This window comes from Microtus oregoni, unplaced genomic scaffold, assembly GCF_018167655.1.
Source record: "Microtus oregoni isolate MIOR12 unplaced genomic scaffold, Mior012 000193F_ref0000305, whole genome shotgun sequence".
Taxonomy (NCBI): domain Eukaryota; kingdom Metazoa; phylum Chordata; class Mammalia; order Rodentia; family Cricetidae; genus Microtus; species Microtus oregoni.
Window position 1 is genome coordinate 132,240 of NW_024544852.1, and position 17,484 is coordinate 149,723.

The 17,484-nt window shown below is 38.4% G+C and overlaps 1 protein-coding gene across 1 annotated transcript; it reads left to right on the plus strand.

Annotated features, from left to right (window-relative positions):
- Positions 1-15,391: 15,391 nt before the first annotated feature.
- LOC121445464 (activated RNA polymerase II transcriptional coactivator p15-like) lies at positions 15,392-15,989 on the plus strand. Its single transcript, XM_041647605.1, has one exon. The coding sequence runs from the start codon at positions 15,442-15,444 to the stop codon at positions 15,823-15,825; it is 384 nt and encodes a 127-aa protein (XP_041503539.1). The 5' UTR covers positions 15,392-15,441; the 3' UTR covers positions 15,826-15,989.
- Positions 15,990-17,484: the final 1,495 nt, after the last annotated feature.

Here is a 17,484-nt window from a genome sequence, read left to right on the forward strand (position 1 = left end):
GGAAGCCCATCAGAGATCCTTACCCAAACATAAGCTTGAGCTGTATTGATCTTGTAGAAGGAGGGAGTGAGGATTGTAGCATTCAGTGGTTGAGGAAATCAGGAGAACATGGCCCACACAATGAACTACATAGGGCATATAGTGGCTCAAAGAAAACTGATGTAGCAATCACAGAGTCTTCATGGCTCTGTGCCAGGTCCTCTGCATACATGCTATAGTTTAGCTTGGGGTGTTTGTGAAACTCCTAACTGTAGGAGTCATGGCATCTCTGACTCTTTTGTCTGTTCTTAGGACCCTTTTCCTTCTATTGCATTGGCCTTGTCTAGCCTTGAAATAAGAGTCTGTGCCTAGTCTTATTGCACCTTGGTATGATTTATTTTGTTGATTTCCCTGGGAGGTCCGCTCTTTTTTTTTTTTTTTTGAAGGAAAAAGGAAGCAGTGGAGCTGGGACAATGGGATTTGGTGGGGGAGGAACTGGAATGAGTAGAGGAGGGTGAGAATTGAATCAGGATATATAGAATGAGAGAAGAATAAATACAAATAAAAATAAAATGTATTTAGTGTAAGTTCAATGATCCTTATAATCTGTAGCAGCCCAAACATCACAAATGTCCAAAGTCTCTTCTGACATTTTAGACAAGCTCTTGATTGTCACATGTTGTAAAATAAAAAAAAAATAAAGATTTACAACATATAATGGCACAGGGCATATTCCCATTCATAAAAACAGGAATATGACTGTGTTACACCTCCCATCTTAGGCAAACTCATGTGTATGTCACACCAGTGAGAACAGATAGGCAGACCAAAAACCCATGAAATTTCCACACTCCCTACATTCCCACAGACATGATCTTTCAGCAACCCTACAGATGCTACCCCCAAAACCATGTACCCACCCCTATATCAGATGCATAGCCTCTGCTCAAGTGCAGGCCACATCAGCCAAAAAAAAAAAAAAGAAAAAACAGGTAGGAAAACAGAGGTAAAGACTCTCTGCTGGACCAGAACATATGAAAGTCACCAGAAATTCACATGGGTTTCTTGTCTGTGCACCTCCTCCATTCTTTGAATAATCCCACAACACTATCCCCAATCCCACTTCCCTCCTCTTCTCTGTGTTGTAGCCTTGAACTTCAACTATCTGCAAGAAGTCTATGTAGGCCACCTTCCAACTGACCTTCCTCAGTCTCTCAGTCCCCATCAACACTATCTCCAAATTCTCTACGGTCTCCTTTCCTTTCATGCCCAAACATGGGTGGACACCATTTGTAAGATTTCCAGCTCTAACTTGGGATGAGAGCACCTGCTCAACCATAGGCCACATAAAGCAGAAAATTAGAAAGCAAATAGAAACCAAGCAAAAAAATACCCATGCAACAAAGACAAACTGAGAGATGAGTACCTAGATCCACAAATTCCTAAAACCCAGATACTTGGACACCAACATAAAAACACAATCAGCAACAGCCAGAGCAATAAGTCACTACCAGATTCCAGGTATCCTACTGCTGCAAGCTCTGAATATTCCAATAGAGTTGAAGCACAATTAAGTTAAGACCAACTTTATGAAGATGACAGAAGTCCTTAAAGAAGTAAATGAATCCCTTTTTTAAAAAAGGAGAGAAAGGATAAATGAAGTATTGGAGAAAATTAATATATCCCTTAAAGAAAACCAAAAAGCAAATGAAGAAACAGTTGACAGAAATGAAGCTGTTCGAGACCTTAAAATAGAAATAGGAGCAATTAAAAAATATGAACTGAAATAATTATGAAAATGAAAATCTAAGTAATCAAATAAGACATACAGAGGCATATTCACTAAAAGAATACAAGACATTGAACAGAGAATTTCAGACTTTAAAGGCATGATCAAAGAAATGGACATATTGATCAAAGAAAATGTTAAACCAAAAATTTCCTGAAACATAACATCCAGGAAATCTGAAACACTAGAAAAATACCAACCCTAATAATAACAGGAAATGGAGAAGTATCTTACCCCAAAAACACAGAAAATTCAAAAAAATTCATAGTCATAATCTTTTCTAACTAAAACGACACAGGAGAACGCAGGCCACAGAATCAACTAAGTAGGGCTCTTAGGAGCTCACAGAGGCTGAAATAGCAATCATGGAGCCTGTAGGAGTTTGCACCAATTCCTCTATATATATGTTATCATTTGTAGCATGCTATTTTTGTGCAACTCCTAACAGTGGGAGTGAGGAATGTCTCTGTCTCTTTTTCCTGCTCTTGGAACCCTTTTTCTCCTACTAGATTGACCCATGCAGTTTTTGATATGTGCCTAGTCTAATTTCAATTTGCTATGTATGGCTTTATTGATATCTCTTATGTGTCTGCTCTATTCTGAAGGGAAATGAAGACTGAGTGGATCTGGTGGAGAAGGGAGTAGTGGAGAGGACTGAGAGAAATGGAGAATAGAAAAACTGAAGTTGGGATATATTATAAGAAAAGTGATGTGTGATGTCTTTCTGTATAAGTGTTGCTTTTATTGGATAATGAATAAAGCTGCTTTGGCAAGGCAGAATATAGCCAGGTTGGAAGAGATATGAGTAGGCAGGATGTAAGAGAGGCCATGTAGCTGCCAAAGCAGAAAGACGCCCCAGAACCTTATCAGTAGGCCACAGCCTCGTGGTGACACAGAGATTAATAGACATGGGTTAAGATGAAAGAGCAAGTTAATAAGAAGCCTGAGCTAGTAGGCCAAAGAGTGCTGTAATTAATATAGTTTCTCTGTGATTATTCGGGTCTGGGTGCCTGGGAAATGAATAAGCAGCCTGTGTTTACAAGAAGAATAAATTTTGAAAAGAGAGAGAGAGAAATGTGGACACAGTGAGGGAAGATTGGTTCCTGGTAACACTAAAACTCAGTAGGGCAAACAACAAATCCTTTAGCTGTGCCTCAGAGAGGTAAGGATTCATTTTCAAAGAGCTTAGATAGCACTATTCATGAAAAATTATATATATATATATATATATATATATCCATATATACCTCCTATATGTAGTTCTCCATGGCAGATATCTCATAGCTTGGGTATCGCAACACCCTATCATCTAAAAATACAACTCTGTCTTCATCTTCACAACTTCATGTGATAAAGTTTCACAGTCTCCTCAGTGGGTTTCTGACTCTGCCAAACACAGATGGACAAAACCATGTTCAACTGAAACTAAAGAGGAAAAATTTATGACCTATAAATTTTGCTTCTTTCTTTTTTCCAGAAACAATACAACATGGGTCCCTCCACAACACACACAATTTGGCTTCTAAGTTGTTATGGATGCTACTATGCTTGGTTCAGAGTTCCAGCAGCTTCTGCATGAAGTTGCTTTCTAGATTAGGAATCAGGTTGCCTATTCCTTTGAGAAATTGAAGACTTAGATAGATGAAATCTTTCCCTAAGTTACCTTCCTAGGCTTCAAATAATAAGAAGGGCCTTCTCTTTAATGGTTCTAAACTTCTTGAAATTTTGTCCTCTTTCTCACGACAGGACTGCCATTTGAATCTTCCTAGTGTTTTTCTCCACAAAACTGACTTTTTGTTTCTATCCACATCACTCATTTTTTCCACTGTAGACCTAAATAAATCATCAGTAATAAATACCTAACAGAATCAATGCTTTGTCTAAGAAATCACCCAATTACTTTTTAAGTTTGCCTTACCCAACTTCTCAGGGAATGGAGAAAATTGGAATGATTTGGGAAGAAAATATTATACAAATGACCCATAGATAAATTTTTCATGAAGTCTATTTCCCACTGAAATCCAATGAACTCAAGCTCCACTGCGTGCATTACTTTCATTACCCCCATGTTCCTAGTCCTACAGGAATAGTTAATTAAGCTCTGTACAGTTTTCTATGCCTTTTGCCCTCTAAAGTCCTAATATCCTCCACATTCCTCCAAAAGACAACGTTCCCACATTCTACCCAGCAACAAAATCACTTTTGGTGTACCACATTTTGACCTAATTTATTCATTTCTTGCTGTGATTAAATTCTCTAAATAAAAGCATGTGAAGTAATAAACAGGTTTCTTTGACTGATATTTCCAGATCACAACCCAAAACTGTGGAAGCTTAGGATAGAAATTCAAGTTACAAAATGAAGGCAAGAGACACTAAGGAAAAATATTTACTGGTTTTTGCTCTTGCTTAGTCACTCTCTCTTGTTCAGCTAGCCTTCTTATCCCTCTCAGTCCCACTTTCTTAGGGTATTGAAACCATGAGTGGAAGAGAAGAGCCTTCCCACATGAATCATCAATCAACACAATTTTCCCATAGTTAGTAGCAATTTTGATCTGGGCAAAGCCTCAACTGATGTTCTCTCAAGATGACTCTAATCTACATCATGTTGACAGCTGAAGCTAATTATGGTAGAGATGATAATATATGAGAAGATTTTTTAACACAAAATCAATATATTAACCATATCAAACATGAAGAACTGAAAAACACAGATAGGTCAAGAAATGAGAAAAAGTAAGCCTCTAAGATCAAGAAGAGAAAACAAAAACTGTTTCTCCACAGAAACTTACTAAACCAAGAAATGCTCAAGGACCTATAAACACCCGATTTTCAATAAAGGAGCTAAAAGTATACAATGGAAAAAAGAAAGCATCTTCAACAAATTGTGCTGGAATAACTGGATGTCAACCTGTAGAAGAATGAAAATAGATCCATATCTATCACCATGCACAAAACTCAAGTCCAAATGGATCAAAGACCTCAATATCAGTCTGAACACACTGAACCTGACAGAAGAGAAAGTGGGAAGTACTCTACAACATATGGGCACAGGAGACCACTTCCTACATACAACCCCAGCAGCACAGACATTAAGGGCCTCATTGAATAAATGGGATCTCCCAAAACTGAGAAGCTTCTGTAAAGCAAAGGACACTGTCACTAAGACAAAAAGGCAACCCACTGACTGGGAGGAGATCTTCACCAACCCCGCAACAGACAAAGGTCTGATCTCCAAAATATATAAAGAACTCAAGAAACTAAACCATAAAAGGCTAATCAACCCAATTATAAAATGGGGCACTGAGCTGAACAGAGAATTCTCAACAGAAGAACTTCAAACGGCCAAAAGACACTTAAGGTCATGCTCAACTTCCTTAGCGATCAGAGAAATGCAAATCAAGACAACTTTAAGATACCATCTTACACCTGTCAGAATGGCTAAAATAAAAAACACCAATGATAGCCTTTGCTGGAGAGGTTGTGGAGCAAGGGGTACACTCATCCATTGCTGGTGGGAATGCAAACTTGTGCAACCACTCTGGAAAGCAGTGTGGCGGTTTCTCAGGAAATTCGGGATCAACCTACCCCTGGACCCAGCAATACTACTCTTGGGAATATACCCAAGAGATGCCCTATCATACTACAAAAGTATTTGTTCAACTATGTTCATAGCAGCATTATTTGTAATAGCCAGAACCTGGAAACAACCTAGATGCCCTTCAATAGAAGAATGGATGAAGAAAGTGTGGAATATATACATATTAGAGTACTACTCAGTGGTAAAAAAACAATGACTTCTTTTTTTTTTTTTTTTTTTTGGTTTTTAGAGACAGGGTTTCTCTGTGGTTTTGGAGCCTGTCCTGGAACTAGGTCTTGTAGACCAGGCTGGTCTCCAACTCACAGAGATCCTCCTGCCTCTGCCTCCCGAGTGCTGGGATTAAAGTTGTGAGCCACCACCGCCCGGCAACAATGACTTCTTGAATTTTGCATGCAAATGGATGGAAATAGAAAACATTATCCTGAGTGAGGTAACCCAGACCGAAAAAGATGAACATGGGATGTACTCACTCATAATTGGTTTTTAGCCATAAATATAGGACATTGAGCCTATAATTCGCAATTCTAGAGAAGTTAAATAAGAAGGTGAACACAAAGAAAAACATAGAGTTATCCTCCTGGATATTGGAAGCAGTCAATATTGCTGGGCAAAAATTTGGGAAGTGGGGGGTGGGGTGGGATGGGGGAAAGGGGAGATAGGGAGAGAAAAGTGAGAAGGGGAGGATAGGGAGAACTTGGGGGAATGGGATGGTTGGGATAATGGAAGGATGGATATGGGAGCAGGGAAGTATATATCTTAATTAAGGGAGCCATTTAAGGTTGGCAAGAGCCTTGACTCTAGAGGGGTTCCCAGGGCTTCAGAGAGATGTACCCAACTAGGTCCTTGGGCAGCTGAAGAGAGATAGCCTGAAATGACCCTATCCTACAGCCATAGGAAGGAATATCTTGCACATCAACATAGAACCTTCATCTGGCGATGGATGGAGATAGAGACAGAGACACACATTGGAGCAATGGACTGAGCTCCCAAGGTCCAAATGAGGAACAGAACGAGGGAGAACATGAGCAAGGAAGTCAAGTCCGCGAGGAGGGCACCCACCCACTGAGACGGTGGGGTTGATCTATTGGGAGATTACCAAAGCCAGCTGGACTGAGACTGAAAATGCATGGGATAAAACCAGACTCCCTGAATATGGTGGACAATGAGGACTGCTGAGAAGCCAAGGACAATGGCACTGAGTTTTGACCCTACTGCATGTACTGGCTTTGTAGGAGCCTAGCCGGTTTGGATGCTCACCTTCCTAGACCTGGATAGAAGGGGGAGGACCTTGGACTACCCACAGTGCAGGGAACCCTGACTGCTCTTTGGACAGGAGAAGGAGGGGGAGGAGAGTGTCCTGCCTAACCAACTTAACTTAGGGTAGAGTGACTTGATGGTACAGGTATTGTAGAGGTAATTAGTTTGTTTCTTGTTTGTATTATGGTAAAGAAGTCTTGTCTTCTTCCCCTGCTTTTGGATTGGGGTATATAAAGCATATGGAACATAAATGAGGATTCAGTATTCACTGGGTTACCTTCCCAACTCTATTCTATGTCTTTGTGTTTCTCTTTCTTTTTTGTTTTTGTCTAACATTTCTAATCCACATGATCCTACCCTGGTGGAACATATAAACTTGTCAAGACTTGACTCCAACAGATGTCACCCTAACATGGGATCCCAACAACCTGTGTGATTGCATGGACAATGATAATGTTCTATACTTTCTATGTGTTATTAAATTTGTGCACAGAGGCATATATGCTATGTTGATCTCTAATAAAAATATGACACATTTCCAAAAGAAAAGAAATGAGAAAAAGTAAGCCTCTAAGATCAAGACGAGAAAACTAAAACTGTTTCTCCACAGAAACTTCCTAAACCGAGAAATGCTCAGGGACCTCATAATATAGGAAATTTTCTGAAAAAGAATAATGAAAATCTGTCATTTTATAAAGAAACAACAATAAATTTAGATGATAATTAATAAAATCAATAATATAGATGGTATCATAGGTGAAACAAGACACAAAGACAGGCCTACAAATACATATCATAGTTCCTTAAATAAGAATGACAAGATACTAACCAAAATTAAATAACAAGAAATCACTGGCCAGCAGTCATCCTGTGTACAACTTCTCTCCTTTGCTGATAATAGACAACGGATTGGGTGAGGAGAGCTGATCCACCATAATTGGAGAAATTTGCATAAAGCTTTCTAATGTTTTAAATTTATAAAGAGTTTTGATTACTAAAAGGATCCCATTCTCTTATAAAAAGAAAATTATATTGATTAACATCACTTAGGCACCATTTTGTTTCCTATGACTGAAGATTGCCTGTAAGTCTGCATCATAGTGGGGAAATAAAAACTTTTTCAAACCAAATGCAAGATAACAAATTTTTAAAGAAATAGTGTATGATTTGTAATATATACCTAAAGCAACTTGTTTTGCTCTAATTGTTTTATGAGTCACAAGGATTTTTGAAAAGAAGCTTATCCCCACATTTTATATATGTTTATTTGTGAGAAAGAATGTCTTCCATGTATATACAGGTGACATATAAGAAAAGAGGGTGTCAGATCCCCTGAATCTAGAGTAGCAGGAGGTTCTGGGACTCCCAACTCAGATACTGGGATATGAACAGGCCTAATAATTTCAAGTCACCAAAAACTCTTAAAATATAAACTGGTAGGGGCTGGAGAGATGGCTCACTGGTTAAGAGCATTGCCTGCTCTTCCAAAGGTCCTGAGTTCAATTCCCAGCAACCACATGGTGGCTCACAACCATCTGTAGTGAGGTCTGGTGCCCTCTTCTGGCCTGCAGACATACACACAGACAGACTATTGTATACATAATAAATAAATAAATATTATATATATATATATATATATATATATATATATATATATATATATAAACTGGTATAAGCTACGCAGCACTTTAGCTATAACACTCTGGGGAAAAAACCTTTACAAACTTATATAGCTACTATGGAAATCACAATGGCAGTTCCTAAGAAAATTTGGAATAGATATACCTCAGGATTCTGTTGTACCAGTCTTGGGCATATAACCACAGATGATTCATCCTATACTTAGTATTTTACTGTTTGGCTCTTTTGGGAGCCCACCACCCAACTCCCAAATAAATCACATGAAGGATTATTCTTACCTATGAATGCCCAACCTTAGCTTGGTTCTAGTCAACTTTTCTTATTTTAAATTATTCTATCTGCCTTTGCCTTTGGGATTTTACCTTTATTCTATATACCTTTCTTTACTTTTTACTCTGTGGCTAACTGTGAAGCTGGGTGGCTGGTCCCTGACATTCTCCTCCTTCTCTTTTTGGTCCTCAATCCTTCTCTCTTTCTCCTTTTATTTATTCTCTCTGGCTGGCATCCCAACCTATCCCTCTCCTGCCTAGCTATTGGCCATTCAGATCTTTGTTAGACCAATCAGTTGTTTTAGGCAGGCAAAGTAACATGGCTTCAGAGTTAAAAAATGCAACATAAAAGAATGCAACACACTCTTGCATCATTAAACAAATATTTCACAGCATAAACAAATGTAACACACCTTGAATTAATGTTGTACAACATTTCCCCTTTTGTCTAAATAAAAAATGATAGGTTACAACTTTTAACTTTCTCCACAGCTGCCATTTCCTTTCCATTAGCATTAAAAAATTAAAGTTAAAAAACTACTATGCAATCTATATCTAGGTGTCTTAATTACCCCTTTATGTTTATTAAGCATATTTTTAGGGGGCCAGATGAAATATTAACTAATTAATCTTTATCAATAAAAATTGGGAGTCAGATATCAGGGGTAAAAACCTGAAAGATAAGAGAAACAGTGGAAGTCTATTGATATAAATTTAATGTCTATTTTGTTAAATGAATGTCTGCTCTTGTTTAAGGTATTATATTTGTTCAGTTCATTTATGATAATGTATAGTTAAAAATACAAATTAATAGATAGTCATTTATAATAGATAAACTTGTAGTCATGTTAGTTAAGTTTTCTAGATGTACAGAGATATATTTCATATGGATAGGTATTCTTCAAATCTTTCAAAGACATATAGAATATGGCATTTTAAATGTTTTTAAAATTTATGCCTCTTCATGACAGTGAGACATGAATCCTTCTGGTAGCACCAATTATTTCAGAGGGGTTGATGGGCATTGAAGGAACTTATTATGGAATTTGCCTTCAATGTGACTAGGCTAGCCATTTGGGCAAGAAACTGCTCTTGACTGGATTGCTTGACGGTATGTTGTATAAACTGAACATGAAGGACCTACAAAAAAGGACTAATAAAGTAGCCTAAAAAAGGTGAGACAGATCCTGCTTCATGAAAGAGTCTGCTAGACATTCTGCAAGACACAGAAAAAAAGTGACTGAGAAAGTGCCAATATAAGTGGAACTGTCTTTGAAATTTTCTGCTTCATGGAAAAGTCTATCAGACACTATGGGCCTCTAGACTGAAGATGTTACAGAAGAACTTTGGGTGACTGTCCAGGCAGCAAGATGTCTTTGTCAATTCTAGAGTTTTGGAAGTGCTTATAAATAGTTAAGTAATATATATATCCTTCTAGAGTCTTTGGTAGAGTTGAAGAAAGACCATTTTATTATTATAAAAGATAGATTAGATATGGGAGACGGAGAGGGAAAGGGGAGGCAGTGGCGGGGAAGAGACAGAAATCTTTAATAAATAAATAAATTTAAAAAAAATTAAAAAAAACTTTAGACTCAAAAGATAAAATACATGATAGAGTATTTTTCTTAATTTGCCAAATGTAAATGGACTAAATATTGTAACTATAATTCTTGCTTGATATGGTTTTGTTATATGTAACCTTGCTATATCAAAGTTAAAACCTTCCTTTTTATGTAGACAAAATTCCCCTCTGTATGCTGTGAATATGTTCTATTCCCATTGGTTAATAAAGAAACCGCTTTGGGCCTATGGTAGCACAGAATAAAAAAAGGTGAGAATTCCAAGCAGAGATAGAGGAGAAAAGAAGGTTGTTGTAATAGGAGCAGCGGGGATGCGTCCCTGGCACCCGGCCGCCCACATGGCTAGCTTAGCTTATGCCCCGAAATAATTACACAGAAACTGTATTCTTTTAAACACCGCTTGGCCCATTTCTATCTAGCCTCTTCTAGGCTAGCTCCCGCACCTGGACTAGCCCATTTCTAATAATCTGCTGTAGCCCACCAGCTGGCTTACCAGGAATAATCTTAACCTCCGTCTGTCTGGAGTGGGAGAATCATGGCGACTCTCTGACTCAGCTTCTTTCTCCCAGCCTTCCGTTTTGTTTACTCCACCCACCTAAGGGTGGGCCTATCAAATGGGCCTAGCAGTTTCTTTATTGCTTAACCAATGAAATCAACAGATTGATATATGACACTCCCACATCAGAAGGCAGAGTCAGGGAGAATGCCATGTAGCCACTGAAGGAGACAAATACTGGATGGAACCTTACTGGTAGGCCACAGCTATGTGGCAATACACAGATGAATTGGGTTAATTTAAGATGTAAAAGTTATTTAATAAGAAGCCTAAGCTATTGGATATGCAGTCTTATAATTAATATAAGTTCTGTATAATTATTATGGGTGTGGATAGTGAGGAAATGACTAAACAACCTCTGTCTATACCAGGATATAATGAAGTTTGCAAGCTATAAAGCATACACACAATTAATGTCTAAGTTCAAATGTCCTGTTCCTTGACTACTAAGGAATTGTACAAAGAAGCACAAATCAGCCTGAATGCTTCACTGCCTGAGGGAATGCAACAGTCTGTCAGGAACTGGGAGGTATATTGTGACCCAGGAACTATGGGCTTTAACCTGAAAATCCTATGACACATGTCTCTAAAGGCAGTTAGGTCAGGCCAAATCCATGGTTCCCTGAAGAGTCTACTGCCCACTAAAATTCTATGACCTTGACCTCCACTGTCTGCCATTACTCTCAACATTTCCTTTGTCTATGTCCTACAAAAACAGCTGATTAAGCTCTCTTTGTCCAGTTTTCTGATCTCTTCGGCATTCTTATAAGAGTCAACATTTCCAGGTCCTTTGCAGCAACAAAATCCCCTTTGAATCCTATTTTTGTTTCAATTTTCTTCTGCTGCTGTTATTAAATTATGCAATCAAAAGCAACTCAGGTAATGAACATGTTTATTTGGTTGGTAACCCTATTTCACAGTTCCTCCTTATGAGAGCTTAGGATAGATACCCAAGCTGATAACTAAAGGCAAAACATGTGGAATCATTGTTTACTGACTTTCCCTCTTGTTTTGTCACTGTCTTGTGCTCAGAGCTTTGTGCTCAGAGATATTGCCAACTCAGTGTAAGAGCCTACCTATATCAATCAAAACCAACACAATCTCTCTCAGATACCCTAATCAGATATTCTTATCTAGTCATACTCTCAATTGGTATTTTCTGAGATCACTCTAAGCAATACCATTCTGATAGCTGAGGCTAATATGCAGAAAAATTTTAAGATCCAAGGCAACGTACTAATTATATCAATAACTTAAGCAGCAAAAACACAAACAAAGATAGATATGCCAGGAAATGGAAAGAAGAAAAAACCATTTAAGATAAAGAAGATAAAACTAAAACTGTCTCTCCACAGAAACTTTCCAAACAAACAAATACTCAAGGAACTCATAACATGAGAAATCTGAATAAGAAATTGGTGAGACCATTATTTTCCAGAAAATAAACAATATACTTAGATAACAATGAATAAAATCAACAACATAGATTGATAGCACTGACAAAGACACAAAGACATATTATTCTCCTTTAAATAAAAACTACAAGATTCTAATAAAAATCAAACTCTAAGAAATCAGTGACTAGCACTCATCCTATACACTTCTGTTATTTATCCTTTACAAAAAATAGAAAATGGCTTGGGTGAAGAAGGCTGTTCTACCAAAATTGGAGAGATTTACTTGAAACCTTCTCATGTTTTTCATAGAAAATAGTTTTGACTACTTAAAAAAAATCTCATTATCTTATAGTAAAGAAAAGGGTGTCAGTTAGGATCACTTAGACACCATTTTGCTCCCCCTGATTGCTGATTGCTTGTAAGTCTACAATCAAAGTGAGGAAATGAAAATATTTTAAAACAAAATGCAAGATCACAGATTTTTAAAGACTCGGTGGACACCTAGAGCAGCTTGTTTTACTCTAATTGCTTTATAAGTCACAAGCACTTTTGAAAACAAGTTTATTGCTATTTTTTGCATATGTTTGGCAATGAGTGAGAATATCTTCCATATATATACAAGTAACATACAAAAAAGGGTTTCAGATGCCCTGGATCTAAAATGCTAGAGTTATGAGCCTCACAACTTGAGTGTAGGTATCTGAACTCAGGTCACCTCCAAAATGAATATGTGCTGAGCCACCTGCCAACATCCATAATACCTTTTATCCAATAAACCAAAAGTCTCTCACAGATTAACAACAAGAGCAACAAAACCTAAATAAAGAAAGAAGTAAATAAATGATCCTTGGAAACATGATGCGTCAAAACTAAGATGACGTGTATGGTAAATTTGCACCATAAATGAATACAGTGCAATGGCAATTCCCAACGATTTATAACAGGAAAGCTATTACAAAGCTACATTCATATTGTAAGCACACAGAGTAATCATGGGATTATCAAAAAATAGTACACAGATTGACATAATATAACTTCTTTCTGGGTGGAGGTTGTACATACCTTTAATCCCAGCACTCAGGAGGCAGAGACAGCAGGATCTCTGTGAGTTTGAAGCCAGTCTGGTCTACAAAGTGAGTTCCAGGACAGGCTCCAAAGTTACAGAGAAACCCTGTCTCAGGAAAAAAAATTACCACAAAGCTGATCAACCTAGAATGTGTATGATATTTGGGAAAGAATAAAGAGGATGGAGAGAAAAGGCCAAGAGCAAAGTCAGGAAAATATAGTCAGCTATTAATCAAAAGACCAAAGGAAACAGTCAGGAAACGTGTGGTCCTGACCAATGTTACCCAGCTACCTATGATTCTATGTGTATGGAAATTAAATAAAGTCTTCACAATTTTCACAAAATTACTTCAATGTGACCCTTAAACTGTTGTTTCTGACCTTCCAGCTACTGTTATTTCTTCCAGAGAGGCCTCATGCTCTAGAGCCCTCTCTGCAAAAAGAGATGATCTCCTGCTATCGATATGCAGCCCCTTAGACCTCCTTGTGTTTTCAGGTAAACCCAGACACACTGATGCCCAATCCCAAAACAATATAGAATAACATCTGCTTCCTGTCGAATGGATTTTAATGCAAGATATAGATTCTGCTCTATCTACCTGCCCAACACCATAAAAACCTAAGAAACCTCTGTAGCACAGAAACTCCCTTTGTCCCCTAAACAAACTAAACATCACTGAATTACACCATTGCAGCTGGTGGTAGCAGAAAGTTAGAAGCATTTTAATCATGTATTGCTAAAAGACAATCAACATCACCATAGTTCTACCAGCTTTTAAACCATTTGAGACATTTATCAGACAAACTTGAAAGTAGACTGCAATATTCAGAACTTCTAGAAACCAGATTATCAGTTTTCAAATTTTTCTTTCCACTGTACACCAAGAGCATGGCTCTGTATGTACACTGGACAGTGATATTACAAGCACAATATCTGACCATGCCAGGGCTGCAGAATCTCCCTCTCCCCAGGAAATCCATACACGGGGAGGCTCAGAAGACAAGGGGCACTACGCAAGTCATTACACAGAGCAACAGAACCACAGCCTGGCTCATGGTCCATCCAAACCCCAGCAGAAATTACAGCTCTGAACACCCTACACGCACCATGGCATAGGTTGTGGTCTTCCTTACAACTCATTACAACAAAAGTAGAAAAGAATCCTGGAAAGAACCTGCAACCTACCTGCTTGCTAAGATGTCAAGAGTCCCTCACTGGCTAAGGCCAATTCTGCTGGGCCTCAGAATATTTTCAGCTCCCCTAATGGGTGATCAGAGATCACCAGACAGCACAGTACTTCCTATTCTGCCCTTCCAGCCCAGTAGACAGGGTTCTAGACCAGAAAGTTTGTATTTTAGTAGACAGTCATCCACTTTCTTAGCACATATCCCATTCCTCATCCGAAGCACAGGGTCCTTTGAATACACCTTCTATTACACACTCAATGTGCAGTGCAGCCAACCTATCACGTCATACCTGGGAAATCCTGCAGCCAAACATGGGTCACATTTACAACTGTTGTTAATGAAAAATAGGCCATGAATTAGAAGATAATAAGGGGTCATAGTAAAGCTTGGGGACAGGAAAGAGAATGCAGATATGATATAGTTATAATCTCAAAAAAATATTTTGAAAAGTTGAAACAGGATTCATGGCCATGTGCTTCAGAAACTAAAGATTTATATTACAGCACATCAAAGATTTCTCAAACCTTTTATGTCAGGATGTATATTTAAAACCAGTAAAATAACAGTCCTGTTAGGCAGGCTACATTTTACTCAGATCTATTTTGGTTGAACTACTATAACTATAGCAATTTGGTTTTATGAGAAGGTCAGTTCTTTATTTAGATTCTTGATTGCCCTGGCCTGTGGACAACAAGAAATGGCCATCAGGACATTTATGGAGCATCTAAAATTGATTACTGAATTCCTAATTAGGTAATTAGTAAATAGCTAAGCATTGCTAATCTCAACTACCGTTGAAGTAGGAAAGTTCTCAACCACTGTCCTGTCTTTCACTTTCTGCACTGTGAATATACCAGCTTCAAGCTTGACCTACTCAGTTCTTGCACAGATCCCTCTTCATTTATAAGCAAGCACTAAAAGACTGAGATACTGGAGGTCACTCACTAGCTGGTCTATTTTTGCTTTCTCACAAACCAGTCAAGGCCCTGTCCTGAAGGAGTTTCAGGACTATCTACCCAGCACTGGGCAGCAGAGGCAGAATTGGGTATTTAAAGAAATTATCGAGTCCGGAGCGAGCGAGGGAGCGAGCTAGAGGCTGTTGGACGGCAGGAGCGGAGCAATGCCTAAATCAAAGGAACTTGTTTCTTCAAGCTCTTCAGGCAGTGATTCTGACAGTGAGGTTGAAAAAAAGTTAAAGAGGAAAAAGCAAGTGGTTTCAGAAAAGCCTGTGAAGAAGCAAAAGCCTGGTGAGACTTCTAGAGCGTTGGTATCTTCCAAGCAGAGTAGCAGCAGCAGAGATGATAACATGTTTCAGATTGGGAAGATGAGATATGTCAGTGTTCGGGACTTTAAAGGAAAAATTCTAATTGATATTAGAGAATATTGGATGGACTCAGAAGGTGAAATGAAACCAGGGAGAAAAGGTATTTCTTTAAACATGGAACAATGGAGCCAGCTGAAGGAACAGATTTCTGACATAGATGATGCAGTAAGAAAGCTGTAAAATCTGAGCCATATCAAACTGTACTGTTGTAGTTGTTTCAATCTGTCTTTTTACATTGGCTTTTGCTTTCTAAATGTTGTTTTCCAAGCTGTTGTATATTTGGATTGCAGAACAATTTGTAAAGTGAATACTTTTTTTTAATGTGCATTATTAAAATATTCTGAGTGAAACTAAATGTCAACTTTATTAAAGAGGATTGCTTTGTGCCCCCCTACCTAGTGTAAAATAAAGCCAGATCGTTACAATCTTAAAAAAAAAAAAAAAAGAAAGAAAGAAATTATCAATTACATAGCATGGGGCAACAATATTATAAGCTCATAGTCTCCCACACCTGTATGGCAGAGTCTCCCCCTCCCCCTGGGAATCCACACTCAACAAAGCTCAGAGGCCAAGGGCTACTACCCAGATCACCAAACAAACTAACAGAACCTGTCTGGATCATGGTCCATTGCTTTCCAAGCAGCTAATAGCTCAGCCAACCAGCTCTTTCTGGTCTGGGGAAAGTGGCCCCTACATTTACCATTGCATGGCTTTGTGGTCCTCCTTACAGCTCCATTCAGCATAACAAGAGAATCCTGGAAAGAACCTGTAAGCTACCGCCTATGGTGATACTGACTGTCAAGTAGAGTCCTTCATTAGCTAGAACCACCCAGCTGGGCTTCAAGACATTAGCAGTTAACCTACTGGGTGAACAGAGATCAAATGTCTCAGAGAGCAAAACCCCTCCAGGTTTCCTTCCACATTATGGTGAGACAAGACCCTAATTTATAGTTTAGTAAAATCTTCCAGAGCAATTCCTGTTCCTCCTCCAAGGCACATGGTCCTATGTGTACATATTACACACTCAATGTCCAGTGTAGTCAACCCTTTACTTCATAGCAGGGAGGTCTTGTGACCAAACCCAGGTCACATTCAAGCAGTAATTGTTAAACAAAAAGAGGCCATGGATTAGAACACAATAAAGGGTCCATGAGAACAGTTGGAAGCACGAGACAGATAGTGAAAATAATGTAATTACAATATCAAAAGAATACAATTAAAAAGTTCAAACAAGCTTCAGGGTCATGTGCTCCAGAGACTAGGGATCTGTATTAGAGCACACCAAGTACAACTCACATCATTTCTCTCAGGGTATACAGTCATGTTAGGCAGGACCACATGCTTTTACCCAGTTCTTCTAGTTTGCCTGAACTACTGTAACTACAGTAATTTGGTTTAATTATGTTTTTATATAGATTCTTGAATGCAGGGTTTGTGGTGTGTCACTACACATTGCTAATGACAACTACTGCCCCAGCAGGAAATCTTTCACTCTTTTTCTTGCCAATCCCCTTTTCTGTTGTGACTATGTTTGCTTTACAGTTGGTCAATGAACTAAAATCTTACATCGGTCCTACTTCACTTGTAAATTCACAATACAATCTAGAGAAGTTGGAGGGTATTCATTCACTGATCTATTTCTCCTTTCCACAGACCTTTCAAGGTCCATCCTGGTTGGAGTTGCAGGACTATCTTTCTAGCACTGGGTAGCAGAGGCAGGATTAGGTGTTCAAAGCAATTCTCAATTACATAGTGTGAGGAAAGCCTGAGCTACAGGAGACACTGATATAAACCAGTTGCTCTCAATCTTCCTAATGTTGTGACCATTTAAAACAGTTC

What these genes read in the sequence shown, in the direction of transcription:
- LOC121445464 (XM_041647605.1), top strand. Translation starts at nt 15,442, where the DNA reads ATGCCTAAATCAAAGGAACTTGTTTCTTCAAGCTCTTCAGGCAGTGAT.